At 38.0% G+C, this 18,097-nt stretch overlaps 1 protein-coding gene across 3 annotated transcripts in view; it reads left to right on the top strand.

The window, feature by feature from the left end:
• The window catches only part of LOC107850804 (KH domain-containing protein HEN4), a 21,809-nt gene extending 3,920 nt beyond the window's left edge, over positions 1 to 17,889 (top strand). For 2 of the 3 annotated variants that reach the window (XM_016695568.2, XM_047400613.1), the window contains exons 2-7: positions 14,494 to 14,919; positions 15,052 to 15,315; positions 16,465 to 16,737; positions 16,847 to 16,938; positions 17,091 to 17,199; positions 17,372 to 17,889. In XM_016695568.2, coding sequence (XP_016551054.1) covers positions 14,494 to 14,919; positions 15,052 to 15,315; positions 16,465 to 16,737; positions 16,847 to 16,938; positions 17,091 to 17,199; positions 17,372 to 17,500 — 1,293 coding nt within the window. In that variant the 3' untranslated portion in view covers positions 17,501 to 17,889. Of the gene's footprint in view, positions 1 to 14,493; positions 14,920 to 15,051; positions 15,316 to 16,464; positions 16,738 to 16,830; positions 16,939 to 17,090; positions 17,200 to 17,371 lie in introns of those variants that run through there. The other variant, XM_047400614.1, reaches the window with a different exon arrangement.
• The last annotated feature ends 208 nt before the right edge of the window (positions 17,890 to 18,097 follow it).

Genomic DNA, 18,097 nt, shown 5'->3' with positions numbered 1-18,097 from the left:
TTCGATTAGTGATTGTATGACAATGTGATTGAGAGGACCCCTAAGTTATTGTGAATTATTGAGTATTGCAATGAAATGTAGTGGAATGGATGTAGAAGATAGCTACGACAACATACCTAAGGGTCTGTGGAAGGTAGAGTGTACGAGTTGATTTAGGTGAGGGTATGTTTGGTTATTTTGTCTGTTTGGAGATGTTAGTGTTGTTGTGTTGCTCAATTAGTGATTGTATGACAATGTTGTCACGACCCGAACCGGGGCCTTGGCCGTGACGAGCATTCCGAACCATGAAGGCCCGAAACACCCCTATTTGTCTGATAATCATGCACATAACTCATATGATAAAAGAAATGCGGAAGATAAACAATATTACGGAAACATGGTCAAGAATCATATGAAATCAATAACGGGAAATAATGTCCCACAATCTCAACACAACATCTCTATAACGTCTGCGAAATCTCTACTACATGACTGAAACAAATATCTATCTGAAAACTGGGACAAGGCCCCCAGTAGACCCAAAACTAATAAATGATAAGTGAAACTACCAGATATCAGGCCTTCCAAAATATAGAAGGCTCACCAAGTGACTCTGCAAATCTGTCTGAGGAATCTACTGATTTTCTGGACCCCTAGACTGTGCCTCCGAACCTGGGAGGGAAGGGGGTCAATACAAAAGTACTGGTACGCAGAGATATCAAAACAAAACATAATATTTTTTACAAAATATAGTTGAGAGCCATTATAAAGCAGTTTCATATCAAATCATTTGAGAACACATGGGCGTAATGCAATTGTTTTCAACAACAATGTAATGCAGCTGAGCTAGGTGGAATACCCTACATGTCATATTTACACCAACTGTCAAACCTCGGTTGCCGCCGAGATTAGAGTATAAGTGAGGGGAAGACACACAAGATCACATAGCAGGGTGTCTCGACCCAATGGTAGTGCACAAGATCACAAAGCAGGGCTCCTAACCATAGTCCCAACTTGGGAATAACATAAAGTTAGGTACGCAAGATCACAAAGCAGGGTACCAAATTCCCATGTCGGCAAACACGGTTTCCAGCGATGAGCCCTTACACTCAAACGCCTTCTTCGAGTATCCACCTATCTCATGTAAAATCAATGCATTCAAATTTCATCTGATTCAATCACATATCATATTCTGTAGGGTATCGTCATACCCGACTTGCAAGCCATCAATATCACATCATTCTTCTCATTCAACCATTGTATTCAACATGTTTCAACACAAATAGCCCTCTCGTTTTCAAGTCAAAATCATATCAATTCTCAAAACATTTCATATCATGTTTTTCAAGATGTTTTCAATCAATTTACATCATATGAACATTTAAAACAAATTCACATCAAGAGAGGGATTCCATATAATTCATGCTCTCAAATTAACACCTTTTCGAAACACATGCATATACATATATAATATGTCAAATCACTTCGGAAATAGGCCTGAAGACCAAATCAATATTATAGAAACGTTCAAAACATGATTATATTCGTAGTTTCAAAACCCCCATTGTAAAACATGAATTTAAAGGCCCATGAGATTTTAGGATAACCCCACGTACCTCTATATGCGAAGATGATAGGTGTTTCTTGAAGCCTACGTTCTGGAGATTCCAAATATGCAATTAGTTTTAAAAACCCACGGTTGAATCTTGAGTTGCTTGGGTTTTTATTTTGAAACCCTAAGGAGAGAACTTGAGCAATTTTGATGCATGAAGGTGTATTTTTGGGGTATTTGGGGACTGAATTTCGTGTTTATGGCTAAATAAGGGTGGGAAAAGGACCATTTTGCCCCAAAAATGGAGTGTTTAAATCACTTGAGTAGTAATGTATGCGGCGCACAACTTATCGCATAATATAGGTTGTGCGGCGCACTCTTTATCGCACACATTAGGTTGTGCGTCGCACACCTTATGGCATAAGTTAGGGTGTGCGTCGCAGACCTTATGTTGCACGACACACTCCACTTTGCAAAGCCATAACTTCTTCCTCGGGTGTCGGATTTTTGCGAAATTGGTATCGTTGGAAAGATAATTCGAATGCCTTTTATTTGATATATAGTAGGCACTCTAATTCAATACATACAAAGGGTAATGACCGATTGAAGTTGACCCAAGTTTTGACGCTTACTAAAACTCAATCGATGGAAAAGCTTTCAACTCGTCCTTGAGTTAGGGGACCTCATGATCTCAATTCATGCTCAACTAGATTTATACACTACATAGTTGATTAAAACACTATATTCACAATAGATTTATGGTTTTTGGAATGTGTACAAGTAGAGATGACAATTTACGTTCAAGTCTGAAAGTATAGGGTGTTACAAATGTGATTGAGAGGACGCTTAAGTCGTCGTGAATTATTGTGTATGGAAATGAAATGGATATAGAAGATAGCAACAACAACATACCTAAGGGTCTGGGGAAGGTAGAGTGTACGGAGACCTGATAGAGTTGATTCAGGCGAGGGTATGTTTGGTTGTTTTGTCCGTTTGGAGATGTTAATGTTGTTGTGTTGTATGGGTTTGTGTTGTTTTCGTGTTTGGCGTTTGGGTTTTTTGTTTGATTAGTGGTTGTATGACAATGTGATTGAGAGGACCGCTAAGTTGTGAATTATTAAGTATGGAAATGAAATGGAGTGGAATGGATATAGAAGATAGCAACAACAATATACTGAACGGTATGGGGAAGGTAGAGTGTACGTAGACCTTATATAGAGTTGCTGGTTTTCATGTTTGGTTTTTTTGTTCGATTTGTGATTGTATGACCATGCGATCGAGAGGACCCCTAAAAAGTTGTGAATTATTGAGTATTGAATGAAATGTAGTGGAATGGATATAGAAGATAGCAAAACCAACATACCTAAGGGTTTGGGAAGGTAGAGTGTACGTAGACCTTATAGAGTTGATTCAGGTGAGGGTACGTTTGGTTGTTTTGTCTGTTTGGAGATGTTAATGTTGTTGTGTTGTATGGTTTGTGTTGTTTTCGTGTTTGGCGTTTGTTTTTTTCGTTCGATTAGTGATTGTTTGACAATGTGATTGAGAGGGCCCCTAAGTTGTTGTAAATTATTGAATATTGAAATGAAATGTAGTGGAATGGATATAGAAGATAGCAATGACAACATACCTTGGAGTTTGGGAAGGTAGAGTGTACATAGACATTATAGAGAATGTATATAGAAGATTTATATATAGGAATTTTAACTAGTTTGAGAGTGACGTGTCGTTGTTATATTGACATTGCTTTCGATAGTTAGTGTAATGTGTTTGCTATCGAGAGAACCCCTAACTTGTCGCAAGTTATTTTGTGCCAAAATGAAATGGAGTAGAATGAATATAGAAGATAACAACGGCAACAACAATATATCCCATGTAATCCCACAAGTGGGGTCTCGGGAAGGATAGAGTGTACGCAGACCTTACCCTACCTCGTAAAGATATAGAATGAATATAGAAGATTTATATAGATATTTCAACTAGTTTAAGATCGAGGCGCCGTCGTTGTATTCACGTTTCAAATTTCTTTCAATAGTTTGTTTAATGTGTTTGCTTTTGAGAGAACCCTCTTAACTTGACAAAAGTTATTGAGTATTGAAATGAAATGGAGTGGGATGTATATAGAAGCACAACAACATATCTAGTGTAATCATACAAGTGGGGTCTGGGGAGGGTAGAGTGTACACAAACCTTATAGAAATTCCAACTAGTTTGAGCTTGAGGTGTCATTGTATTGACATTTCAAATTGCTTTCAATGGTTAGTTTAATGTGTTTGCTGATGAGGGAACCCTCTTAGAGAGCCCCTAACTTGTCACAAATTTTTGAGTACTGAAATGAAATGGAGTGGGATGAATATAGAAGATAACAACGACAACATACTCAATGTAATCCCGCAATTGCGGTCTGGGGAGGGTAGGGTGTACACTAACCTTACAGCTATCTCATAAGGATAGAGAATGAATATAAAAGATTTATATAGAAATTCCAACTAGTTTGAGATTAAGGGTTGCAATAGATAGTTTAATGTGTTTGCTCGAGGGAGAACCCCTAACTTGTCATAAATTATTGAGTACGGAAATGAAATGGAGGGGAATGAGTATAGAAGATAACAACAACGACATACCCAGTGTAATCCACCGCCAGTGGGGTCTGAAGAGGGTAGAATGTATGTAGACCGTACCCCTACCTCATAGAGATAGGGAATGAATATAGATGTTTTGTATAGAAATTCCAGCTAGTTTGAGATTGAGGTGACGTTGTATTGACATCTTAAATTGCTTTCGGTAGTTTAATGTGTTTGCTGCTACCAACTTTTCGACTAACTAGAGAAGATATGAAATATTGGATTCGTATGACTAATCTTTTCTTTAGAGTGTAGTGAGAATGATAATAAAATGTGGGTTTGGGGAAAGGGTTTCACTTGTATGGTTACCGCCCTCCACACCTGTGTTGATCTTCTGCCTTACAGTGGGATGCAGATGGAATCTGTTAAACTTGGTAACCTTTGAGGTAAATCAAAGTCCCTATGTAGCTGCCACATGTTCGACAGCGACACTAAAAAACAATCATTGAAAAAGGAGGGAAAACATAGTGTGTGAATTGATGTGAGAGTTGAGAAAGCCGAAAGATAGTTATTATTCATTGAGGTGAAATGAAGGACTTACTAGATTTGGAAATGGGCATCCTTCTATACTACTTGCATGGAAGCATGTCGCAACTTTTGCATGCTTTTATACTATTTTCCCATGTTCTCTTTCACTTTTTGTTGGCCTATTATTACTTTTTGCTAATTTGCTTACCGGTTCATGTAGTGGAATGTAAGTTGAAAGGAACTCCGATGAATTAGCGATTAAGAAGCAGCTAAGTTAGTGATCAAGAAGCACTAGAGTATGAAGGTGATGAAGATGAAGAAATAGAAGATAAAGAAGAGAAGTAGAAGACTAGAGTAAATGAGAGGAAAAGAAACTGTCAGCCTGTATTATTCATTTTTGGTAGAATTTTAAGTTAACTTCACTCTTAGAAACAGAACAAAGGCAAGAAACAGAGAAAGTATTTGTTGCTGTAAAGCTGTTTTTTTCATTAAACTGAAAATGTGCTTAAATAGAAAAAATTGCAACAACCAAATCCTATAATTAAGCAACTACTTGCACATGATTCCATGATCAGCGACATCCTAAAAAATAGAACCATTAACACCTAAAAAACAACAACTAAACTAAGTTGAGAACATGGCTAAAAAAGCTGGATAATGTCCAGCAACTACTCCTACTTTTACTGCAGAAAGTGAGGCAATAAGCAACACTCCTCCTTGCTTCAGTTGCTGCAAATTCCAAGTCTTTCTCTGAGAAATTCAAATCAGCTCTTTGGCAAGGCTTTGATAAACATATCTGTCAGTTGAAGATCCGTCTTGTAGTACTTTAACCCAATCAATCCTTGTTTCTGCACGTCTCTGAGAAAGAATAATTTGATATTGAAATGCTTGGTTTTTGCATGAAAACAAGATTAGCTGTTTGATTATCTACAAACACCTCTGTGCATTTCTCTTGCTTTAAATTCAGATCAAGTAGCACTTTTCTAAGCCATAAGGCTTGATTTGCAGCAGTTGTTGCTGCAATGAACTTAGCTTCAGCCGTCGATTGTGCAACAATTTCTTGCTTTTTAGAGCACCAAGAAAATATACCTGAACCAAGACTAAAACAATAACCAGAAGTGCTCTTCATGTCTTCAGAAGAACCACCCCAATCACTATCAGAATACCCCTGCAACACGTGCTTCTGATTTGCATTAAACTTGATTCCAAAATTCAGTGTTCCCTTAACATATCTTATCACCCTTTTTGCTGCTCTAAAATGAGTGTTGGTTGCACAATTAGTAAATCTAGATAGAAAACTTACAACATATAAAATGTCGGGTGTAGTTGCTGTAAGATACATAAGACATCCAGCCATACTTCTGTAAAGAGTCTCATCTACTTTTTCAGCTTCATCATTTTAGCTCAACTTCTCCTTTTGACACATCGGAGTAGTTGTTTCTTTGCAATTTTCCATCCTGAACTTTTTCAAGATGTCTCTTGCATACTTCTTTTGAGAGATGAAAACTTCATTTTGATCTTGCTTGATTTCCATTCCTAGAAAATAAATCATTTCTCCCAAGTTCGTCATCTCGAAAGTATGCTGCATATCTTCTTTAAATTTCTGAACAAGCTCATGATTGCTTCCTGTAACTAGCAGGTCATCTACATATTGTGAAATAACAATAAGGTTTGTTTCATCACCTTTAATGTAGAGAATAGCTTCGCTGAGGCTTTTTCTAAAACCCAACTGCACCAAATGTTCATCAATCCTGTTGTACCAAGTTCAACATAAATTTCCTCCTCAAGATAGCCATTCAAGAATGCTGATTTAACGTCTAGCTTAAACATTTTCCAACCATTTTGTGCAGCTATAGCCAACAACAATCTGATGGTTTCTAATCTAGCAACAGGAGCAAATGTATCAGAAAAATCAATACAAAAAATTTGAGCATACCCCTTTACAACAAGTCTGGCTTTGTGCTTGTTGATAGAGCCATTTGCGTTCAGCTTGGTTCTGAAAATCCACTTCACTCCTATGACTTTCTTGTCTTTCGATCTTTTCACAAGTTTCCAAGTCTGGTTCTTCTCAATCATGGTGAGTTCTTCCTTCATTGCAGCTCTCCATTTCGGATTTTTTTCTGCTTCGCAAAAATCTGCATCTCTGATAGATATCAGATAGTGATCTTGTGCCTCTAACCGGAACATCATCCACCAATTCATCTTCTTTCAACTGAGGTATTTTACTTTGATCTGGAAATAGCACTGGTTCTGCTTCTTCCCAGTTCCATTTTTCATCCTCCATGAAATGAAGTCTTTACTTAGCAGAATTTTCCTTGTATGAGGTTTGAAAACTCTGTAAGCCTTAGAAACAACGCTATAACCCACAAATATTCCAACTTCTGCCTTTTTATCAAGCTTATCTCTTTTACTCTGTGGCACATAAGTAAAGCACAAACATCCAAACACTTTGAGATTTTTTAAAGGTGTATAACCATACCAGATTTCAAATGGTGTCTTTCCTTCTAATGCTTTTGTTGGAAGCCCGTTGAGTAGAAAGACTGATGTATGAGCAGTTTCTGCCCAATACTCTTTTGGCAAACACTTTTCATGCAACAAGCATCGAGCCATCTTCATTATGGTACAATTCTTCCTCTCACTAACTCCATTTTGCTGTGGATTATATGGAGCAGTGAGTTGGTGTTCAATTCCGGCTTCTTCATAAAATGTATTGAACTGATCAGATGTGTACTCCTTGCCGTTGTCGGACCTTAATGATTGGTACAGCCACTTTGAGTTTCAATCCATTGCTTGAATTTCCAAAAATAGTGGCAACCTCTGACTTGAACCTGAGAAAATAAATCCAACAGATTCTCGTATAGTCATCAATGAAAACAATGTAGTACTTACTCCTTTTGAGTGACGGAGTTCGGTGAGGACCAGCCAAATCTGTGTGGATTAATTTTAGCTTCTCAGTGGCTCTCCAGGTTGTTTTCTTGAAAGGTAGCCTTGCTTGCTTGCCAAATTGACGAGTTTTGCAATCTGGTATTTCGACTTCAAGATTAGGCAGCCCGCGAACCATATCTTTCTTTTGTGAGTTTATTACCGCAGCATGGTTGAAATGTTCGAGTGTTTTGTGCCAAACTTGTGCTTTGATTTTAGTTGCAGAATAGACTTTTTTCTCATGATCTAAAAGATCCAATGTAAAGCTCCTTCCCTTCATCATTACCTTGAATAAGTTTCTGCCATCTTCATCCTTGATTTGACAGTAATTGGTTTCAAAGAAAATTTTGAAACCATTCTCAAGCATCTGCCCGACACTTAACAAACTATGACTAATATTAGGTACAAAAAACACATTTTTGATTAGTTTTGTACCTGAGGAGCATTTCATTTCCACAGTACCTTTGCCTTCGGCAGGAATGTAGTCTCCATTACCAACTTGTACTTTGGAAATTACTGAAGTATCCAACTCCTTGAGGAGATCACGATCAAATGTCATGTGGTTTCTGCAACCGCTGTCAATAAGCCACTTGTCACTCGGGCAGCTAGTTGCCAAACATGTTGCTACAAAGAGTTGCTCTTCATCTTCCTGATTAGCTACCTGTGCAACATTAGTTTGCTGAGTGTTTTTGCAAACCTTCTGACGATGTCACATCTGCCGACATTTCTCACATTGTTGGTCTGGGCTTCTCCAACATTTGAACGGTGGATGACCCTTCTTTCCACAATGCTTGCAAGGAGGAAAATCACGTTTCGTTCCCCTGTTGATCCCAGGAGAATGAGAACTTGAATTTTCCTTTTTGTTCTGCTTTTTCTTTTCTTTGTCTCCCTGGTTTGATTGAACTTTTGCAGGTAGTGCACCCTGAACAGATCTTTCAGACCTCATTAGTCTTCTCTGTTCTTGTGCCTGCAAAGCATTCAATAATTCTGCCAAATTAATCTGTGGCAGATGCTTCGAATTTTCCAGCGAGGAAATAGTTGTTTCAAACCTTTCGGGGACTGTTACGAGAATTTTTTGAACCAATCTAGAATCAGGAAATTCAGAGCCAAGTAATCTTACATTGTTGGCAATGTTGAGTAATCTATCAGAATACTCTTTGATTGTCTCTGAATCCTGCATCTTCTGAAGTTCAAATTCTCGGATCAGGTTAAGAGTACGCATACCTTTGATCCGTTCATCTCCTTCATATTCTTTCTTTAAGAAATTTCAGACCTCAAAAACTGATTTCGATGTCATAATCCTGACAAAGATTTCAGATGAGACTGCAGCGAATAACGTTGCTCTAGCTTTTGATTTTCTTGTTTTCTTTTCCTTGTAATTCCTAATCTGCGCCATGGTTGGATTTTCAGGCAAAGGAGGAACTTCATAGTCCTCCTCAACAGCTTCCCATGGATCTTTTGCCTCCATGTGTGCCTCCATTCTTGCTGCCCAGACATGATAGCCTTCATCTTTGAAGACTGGTGGTGCTAGTGTAGTGAAAGGAGTCTTTGAATCCATAAAAGAAAAAACAAGACGAGAAAGATATATTTCCTTCAAATGCAGGTCCCTCAAGAAGAGAGCTTTGATACCAATTTGTTAGAATTTTAAGTTAACTTCACTCTTAGAAACAGAACAAAGGCAAGAAACAGAGAAAGTATTTGTTGCTGGAAAGCTGTGTTTTTCATTAAAATGAAATTGTGCTTAAATAGAAAAAATCGCTACAACCAAATCCAATAATTAAGCAACTACTTGCACATGATTCCATGATCAGCAACATCCTAAAAAACAGAACCATTAACACCTAAAAAACAACAACTAAACTAAGTTGAGAACATGGCTAAAAAAGCTGGATAATGTCCAGCAACTACTCCTACTTTTACTGCAGAAAGTGAGGCAATAATTAACAAATGAGTAGTATATGTAGCCTATGTATATATAGAGTAGTATTCTTCTAGAAGATAACTAACTACTTCTCTAACTAACTTGTGTAACTAAATGATACTTAGGTCCTCTATTACATTTGTTTTAACCTATCTCCTTAACACTCCCCCTCAAACTTGGTACTGCAAATATGTTAGCAAGTCCAAGAGATTAAGTATTCATGTTGGACTCTGTTTAGACTTTTGGTTAGAGCATCTGCAGGTTGATCATGTGCTGAAATGCATTTAGGCTTTATTAAGCCTTGTTGAATCTTTTCTCTAATAAAGTGACAATCTATTTCTATGTGTGTAGTCCTCTAATGATACACAAGATTTGCTGAAATCTGAATTGCAGCTTTACTGTCACTAAAGACTGTAACTGGTAACTGAATCTAAACTCCAAGATCTGATATTAGGCTAATAGTCCAAGTTCAGCTACTGTGGAAGCTAGACTCCTGCACTTAGATTCAGCTGAGCTTCTAGACACAGTAGCTTGCTTCTTTGACTTCCATGAGATGAGTGAATCATCAAGTTTGATAGTGTACCCTGTGATAGATTTCCTAGAGAATGCACAAGCAGCCTAGTTTGCATCACAATGGGCTGTGAGTACATCTTTTTTGTAGCTAGACAATAGTAGACCTTGTTCTGGTTTGCCCTTGATATACTTAACAATTCTGAGAGCTGCATTCATATGAGACTATTTTGGTTTATGTAGGAATTGACTTAGTGTTTGTACACTATATGCTATATCTGGTCTGGTTACTATTAGATACAACAGCTTGCCTACAAGTCTTTGATAGGCACCTTGGTCAGCAAGCACATCACCATCTTGATCAGTTTCCTTGATATGCTAATCATACTCACTAGTGGTTAACTCTGTAGTAGTGTCCATAGGTTCAGGGGCTGGTTTGGCAGCACTAAGTCCAGTTTCAGATATGATTTCAAGAACATACTTTCTCTGATGAGATCTGGCAAACTCAACACCTAAGAAGTATCTTCTAGAGGAATACTATTTTATATACTACTCAGGACTGAAAGTCTCGTGATAATCAATCCCTTTTTTTTTGGCTATAGCCCTTTAGCAACTAGCCTTGCCTTGAATCTCTCCACTTCTTCTGTTGACTTGTATTTCACCTTGTAGATCCATTTGCATCCAATTGGCTTCTTGCCTCCAGGTAAAGGAACCACTGTCCAAATGTTGTTGCTTTCAAGGGCTGCAACTTCAGTTTCAATAGCTTCTATCCACCTGGGATCCTTGATAGCTTCTGCATAACTTGTTGGTTCAACATTGTTAGAAAATGCAGACAAGTAACATTGATATTTAGATGACAATTTATCATATGATATATAGTCAGATAAGGGATAAGAAACATTGTCATTGATTGTTAATGACACAGTCTTTCATCCATCCAGGAGGATGTGATTGCAGATTTTCTCTGCAACTCTTGAGCTTGTCTAGCAGTTGTACTTCTAGTTTGTCTAGTGTTAGGAACATATGTTGTTCTTGTGGTTGCAGTTCTTGTTTGAGTTGTTGTAGAAGAAGGCATTGTAGTGGACAAAGATGGCTGAGGTGAGTTTATAGCATCAGTAGTTGACTGTTGTTGCATAGGTGCTTGAGATACAAGCAACTCAATAGCAGTTCTTAGAGTCATAGGATTGCCGGTGTCTAGTAACAGATCTTGATCGGACATAGGGAAAATTGTTTCAGGTGATTGAGTAATCTAGATGATTTGAGTAAACTGACTTTTGAATGGAAATATATCTTTCATGAATATGGCATCCCTATTCACAAAAAAAGTTTTGTTAGTCAGATCAAGTAGAATGTATCCCTTCTTAGTTTCTGAATATCCCATATCTCTCTTGATCTAGGCATAAGTTTGTCTGATTCATTAACAGTCTTTGCATAACACAGGCAACCTAGCACTCTTAAATGATCAAGGGAAGGCTTCCTGTTATACAACCTTTTATAAGGTGTTACATGACTAATTACAGGTGTAGGCAGTCCGTTAATTAAGTAAGTAGCAGCCTTAACACAGTGCCCCCAATATTTGAGAGGGATGTTAGCCTGAAACCTAATAACTCTAGTCATTTCTAACAGATGTCTATGTTTTCTTTCTGCAACTCCATTTTGTTGTGGAGTATAAGAACAAGAACTTTGATGGTTTATACCTGAGTAAACAATTCACCACATAAACTATTTACAAACTCTGTTCCATTATCAGTTCTTAAGGTTTTTATACAAGTATGAAATTGATTCTGAATGTAAGAAAGGAAATACTTAAGCACAACAAACACATCAGACTTTAATTTGAGTAGAAAGATCCATGTCATTCTTGAGTAATCATCTACAATAGTAAGAAAGCATTTATGACCATCACAAGTAGGTATTCTATAGGGCCCCAAAGGTCCATATGGACTAGATCAAAGGCCTTTTCACTAACTGATGCACTAGTTGGAAAAGGTAGCCTAGCGTGTTTAGCAAATGGGCAAATACTGCATGTAGTATTTTTATTTTCTGATCCTAGCCATCTATTCAGTATTTTGTAGGAAACATGGCCAAGTCTTTTATGTCATAGTTCCCTATTAGTACTATTTACAGGCATCACATTGAAGCTGGTTTTTTTGGTTCCTGGTAGTCCTTTATTCAGTAAGAAGTATAATCCATCTCTTTTTCTATCAATCTCCTTCACCTTTCCACTCCAAAGATCCTGAAACACACAAAAGTTAGGAAAAAGGGTAGCTGAACATTGTAGTTGTTTAGTAGCTTTTTGAGACTGATAACTGATTATATTTAAATGGTGGAATGTGAAACACATTTGTGAGAGAGGTATTATCAGATATGTTACTGGTTCCAGTATGTGTAACTTGTGAAACATAACCATTTGGTAACACCACCTTCATAGGTTGCACAGACTCAGATATTGAATCGTGATTCAGAAAATCAATATCTGCAGTTATGTGATTAGTAGCCCTTGTGTCAATGATCCATTCTTGTGGATCATTTGTAACTAGTAAGGCACTATAAGTACCTAACAAGTTTGCAGAGTTAGCTGAGAGAGCTGAAGTAGTCATGTTATGCACTGGAACTTGGTTCTGCAACATATGACAATCTGCTCATATTGTTCAGGTGTGAACCTTGGTGGCATGACTACAGCTCCTGTATTTTGCATGTTGTAGGTTGACTGTGATGCTTGAGTAGCACCCTGAGATTGCATTTGCAGTGGCTGACAGTACCAATCCTCAGCTCTAGCATTGTGTGCACTAGGACCAATTCTTCTTTGCTTGGATCTGTGATCATACCCTTGTTGTGACCATAGTTGTTTTTGGTCTCAATATTCCCTTTGGAATCACCATAGGCGCCCTGTTGGATATCTAACCAACTGAAAGCACTCACTCTTGTACCGCCCCTTCAGTTTGCAGTGATCACATACTGCATTTGGATTATAGTTGGTGTTATAACCTCTTTTCCCTTCATGATATGCACCACCTGAGTGACTGGACTTAGAGTACATGGCTACAGCATCACCTATATTAGGTGCAGCAGCAAGAAGACCTGTGGCATTGACAGCTTGAACCACAGACTTCTGACTTTCATCACTTATGATCATGGAGTATGCCATGTTAACAGTAGGTAAGGGTGTCATTAGTAATATCTGACTTCTTGCTTGAGAGTATGTGTCATTTAATCCCATCAGAAATTGGTACAGTTTTTGCCTCTGAAGATACAACACAAATTCTCTTAATTTCTCTCAATTGCAAGCAGGCCGGGGGTTTTATCGGAAACAGCCTCTCTACTTCTTCAAGGTAGCGGTATGGACTGCGTATATCTTACCCTCCCTAGACCCCACTTTGTGGGAATAAACTGGGTTTGTTGTTGTTGTTGTTGTTGTTGTTGTCTCACAATTGCAAGCAGGAAATGGCACCATAGAATCAAACTCATCCCACAAGTTTTTTAGCTTAGTAAAGTAGACAGAAACAGACTGAACTCCTTGAGAGATAGTAGCAATTTCTTGATGGAAATTATAGGTTCTTGAACTATCAATCTTATCAAATCTTTCTTTTAAATCTTGCCAAACAAGATGTGCATTAGATGCATACACTATTCCACCAAGAAGATCAGAAGATAGAGAATTCATTAACCATGACAGAACAATTGCATTTACTCTTTCCCATTACACAATTCAACAGAGGAACTTCTTTCTTACAAGATCCATCAACAAGGCCAAATTTATTACGCCCTAATAATGCAATTCTAATTGCTTTACTCCAAACAAAATTCTCACTTCCTTTCAACTGGAATGAAACAAGAGAGTTACCAGAAACATCCGCAACAGATAGGTGCAGAGGATGATTAATATCCTGAATTGCAGAGGAATGTGAACTGCTCTGAGTAGGAACTGAGGGAGCTGCAGTTGAATCCATGACTTGAGATTCTGATAATGCCCAACAGATTCAAACGAAATATGAATTTCTTGATATCAAGAAGAATATAGGATCGCGTGAGCACTGATTTGAATCAATGAAGCTCCGATACCATGATGAATTAGTGATTAAGAAGCAGCTAAGTTAATGATCAAGAAGCAGTAAGAAGCAGTAGAGTATGAAGGTGATGAAGATGGAGAAGTAGAAGAAAAAGAAGAGAAGTAGAAGACTAGGATAAATGAGAGAAGAAGAAACTGTCAATCTGTATTATTCACTGTAATGAGTAGTACATGTAGCCTATGTATATATAGAGTAGTATTCTTCTAGAAGATAACTAACTACCTTCCTAACTAACTCTTGTGACTAAATGATACTTAGATCCTCTATTACATTTGTATTAACCTATCTCCTTAACAAACTCCTTATTCTGTGATGGTTTTTTTCTAGTTTGTCTTCTGTAATGGAATATTGAGATGCATTTGGATGTGGCAAATGAAGTGATTTTCTTTGTAGGGGAAAAATATGCATTTGATTTGTTCTATCTCTAAATGATTATTTAAAACAATGCAGATAATGGGTGCAATTGTTGCAGTAAAGAAAGCACTAGTTCATGTTTCTCGACGTCTTCAAATTCGCTTACCAGCTGAGAGAAACACACCCCACGTTACTTCAAAAGGTGCATTGCATGAACAATCTGTGGACTTTCCTTTGGATGCAAAATCCTCAATACAACCGTTAGCGAGAAATGCTGTTAATCATTCTCCAGTTGCCCATTCATTATCATCCGATTTTGATAGCGCATTGAATCTGGATGCTGACTGTGCTCAAAGAAAAGTAGTCTTTAGATTGCTTTGCTCTTACGTCGCTGCTGGAGGTGTGATTGGCAGGGGTGCTAATATTGTGAAAGGTTTAGAGAAAGATACTGGCGCTTCTATAAAGTTTTCCACTCCAGCACTACGGTCAAAAGAACGTGTTGCCACCATATCTTCGCTTGAAGTTCGGTGACTATTTGCTTCCTCACTATTTAACTTCTAGTCATGCAATTTTTTCCATTGTGCTTCATTGATGTCACTTCGACAGGTATTTATAAATGCAAGTCTTCTCTAACTGTTCTGAGATTTTCTTTAGACACTGGAGCCATTATACTCGCCTGCACAAGTTGCCACAATTCGAGTGTTTGAAAGATCTGTAGATGTTATCCGTGAACATGGATTTATTAAGGATGGCTCAATAAGTGCAAGAATCTTAGTCGGGCCGCGTGAAATTAAGTGCCTCCTCGATGAAAGAGGAAGATTTTCATCGGATGTAGGTTCTACAACGGGGGTTGAAGTACAGCTATTTGGTGCAGAGCACGCTCCGAACTGTGCTGAAGAGCATGACACAGTGGTGCAGGTATGAGCATAAACTACAATTTTGTTCTCTATGAGTCAAACTAGTGATAGTTATGTACTTCCTAATGTATTTTGTCGCCATAAGGTTAGCCTCTATGTTAACCAATAACAAAATTGGAATAGAAGAGTGTAAAATGCCTGAGTAAATCTCAATTACAACAATCTCATATCGGAGAATTAGGGGAAAAAAATATTATCAATCCTGTTGCACTTGTATCTTGTAATGGTGTTACATCAAACATGTTTAAGATCTTAGACTTTAGATATGGTGGATTAACTTCATATAATTAAGTCAGTATTCATAAAAATGTACCAAATTCAGTTTAACATCTTCATTAAAATGTACCAAATACAGTTTACTAGTTTTCTTTTTCTTTTACATGAAGGGCATTACAAATCACTTTGAGCTTCTATTAATTCTCTGGCTTGTATAGATAACTTCGCATAATAGTGGGTTTACACCAGGGATCGACATTGAGTCCCTACTTGTTTATCCTAGCTTATGGACGAGCTAACCAATCCAATATTACGAGGTCTCATGGTATATGTTGTTTGCTGATGATAACGTGTTAATTGACGAAACTAGCGAGGGTGTCAACAAAAAGCTATGGCAAAGTACGTTAGAGAGTAAGAGTTTTTCAGATAAGTTGAAGTAAGGCTAAATACATGCATTGCAGGTTTAGTTAGCATGAGAGGAGAGAAGTGAGGTGGACTAGATTGGGATTGCGGTGCCAAAATGCAAACAATTTAGATATCGAGGTTCGACGTTTCAAGAGAATGGAATGACAGATGTTGTTACTCATTGGATTAAAACTGGATAGTTGAAATGGAGAACTGCTACTGGAGGTGTTATGTGATAGAAAGATATCTACCGAAGTGAAAGGTAAGTTCTATAGAACAGCTATACGACCGGCTGTGTTATATGGTAGTGAATATTGGGCTGCTAAAGACCAACATATCCACAAGATGAGTGCTGCGGAGATGCGGATGCTAAAATGGATGTGCGGTAATACCAGATTAGACAATATTAGGAATGACCAATGAAGAAAGGCATTATTCTAGGCCGTTTAATGCATCTTTTGATTTGAAAATATTTTTGCGTTCATTCTTGCTTTATTTGCAACTGGATGAATGAGCCATTATTCTGCAGATCATTGGCGAGCATGATAATGTGAAGAATGCCCTTTTTCAACTTACTGGTAAGCTGAGGGAAATGGTCTTTTCCAGCTTGGTTTCTGAAGGAGCAGCACCTAAAAACTATTCAGGTTCTTCGCACTCCCATGGAGGTCAACATGAATTTGGTATTAGTATGCCTTCTCAGTCGCCAGATCACTTGTCCAGCTTTTCTTCTCATTACCAAACAGATCACCTTGGTTTTGGGCCAAAACTTGGCGGTCCTCATACAATGTTACCTGACAAACAGGTTTGAAAGCTGTATCCTATTTGCTTACGAGGCTCGCTCCCTCCTTTTCTTCTTTGTCTGGAATAACCTTTATGGAAATTTAATGTTTGGAAGGTATTTATTGGTGCAGTCCAAGGATAGAAAGAATACCAAGATGAGCAAGCCGATCAAACAAAGCATGAGTAGCTGGAAGAGTTCTCATGGTGAAATCGAGAGTGGAAGGTTTTAGTCGGGACTAGCGCACACAATCAATTTCTTAATGTTTCGTCTTATTAGGACATCTTGATACCTGACAATTTTGCGCTATTTCTTATTCCTTGGAGGCTATATATATCTGCTTTGTAATGTTTCTTACTCTTTCATTGGCTGAACAGGATGCAGGAGGCCGGGGCAGCAAAAAAAACCGTCGTGAAAAATGTTTCAGAACAAAACTTTAATTCTGTTTATGGCGAGAATGGTTCTAATTTGACTCGACTGAAAGAGGTAAATTCAACATTCTTCCAAAAAGAACTAGGATGAAATCGATGTGATGCCGAGCCCAAGGTTTTCTTTTTTAGTGTCATACTCAAGTCAAAATCACGTCATAAAAACTTTGCATAATTATGTACATGTTAAGTTTATGTTGATTGCATCGGTTTCCTATGTTATGGATCAGATCTCTGGAGCCGCAGTCATCCTACAAACTCCCGGTCCTGGAGAATGTGATGGAAAAGTGATCATATCCGGTACACCTGAACAAATCCAGATGGCAGAGAGCCTTCTTCAAGCCTTCATCCTCGCGTAATCAAAACCACCAGCGCTCCTGGACATAAGACTGACCAGAATGTAGTTGCGACACCATCTGTCTATGAGTTTATATCTTCTTCGTCGCTAGGAAACAGTAATGGTGCATATGGTGACCTGTAAGTATGATGCATGCTCCATATATATATGTTGTCTAGCTTGCTTGCGTTGGAAATTAGACGTTAGACTTTGGGAAATACAGCGATAAAGCCGTTGTATTAACACCAGATGGTACTAGGCGTGGTGTACCATCTTTTATAGAAGCGGATTTAGAACTTAAACTTGATGAGTTCAAAATGTAAAGCTCTTAGCATTGAGCTCATTGCATATATGCAAGTATGGGTTTAGAACTTACGGTTGTTCGAAATTTTAGTGATTTTAACGTATGTATCTACGCTGTGTATCGAAATCTTCTCCGATCCTTTTACCTTTCTTCTGCGATAAATTCGTCTTAATATAACCTTCGTTTCGGGGTGCAAAATCGATTCTGGGTGACACACCTAAACTCACTTTTTTCGCGAGTTTCATACTCCAACCATCATGATGCATTTAAAGGAATTCGCAACTGAAAATTGTTAATCTAGGAGCCATGCTTGAA

This window comes from Capsicum annuum, chromosome 12 (assembly GCF_002878395.1).
Source record: "Capsicum annuum cultivar UCD-10X-F1 chromosome 12, UCD10Xv1.1, whole genome shotgun sequence".
Classification (NCBI taxonomy): Eukaryota; Viridiplantae; Streptophyta; class Magnoliopsida; order Solanales; family Solanaceae; genus Capsicum; species Capsicum annuum.
Note: the sequence above shows the minus strand (reverse complement) of the source record. Positions and strands in the feature narration are given on the sequence as shown.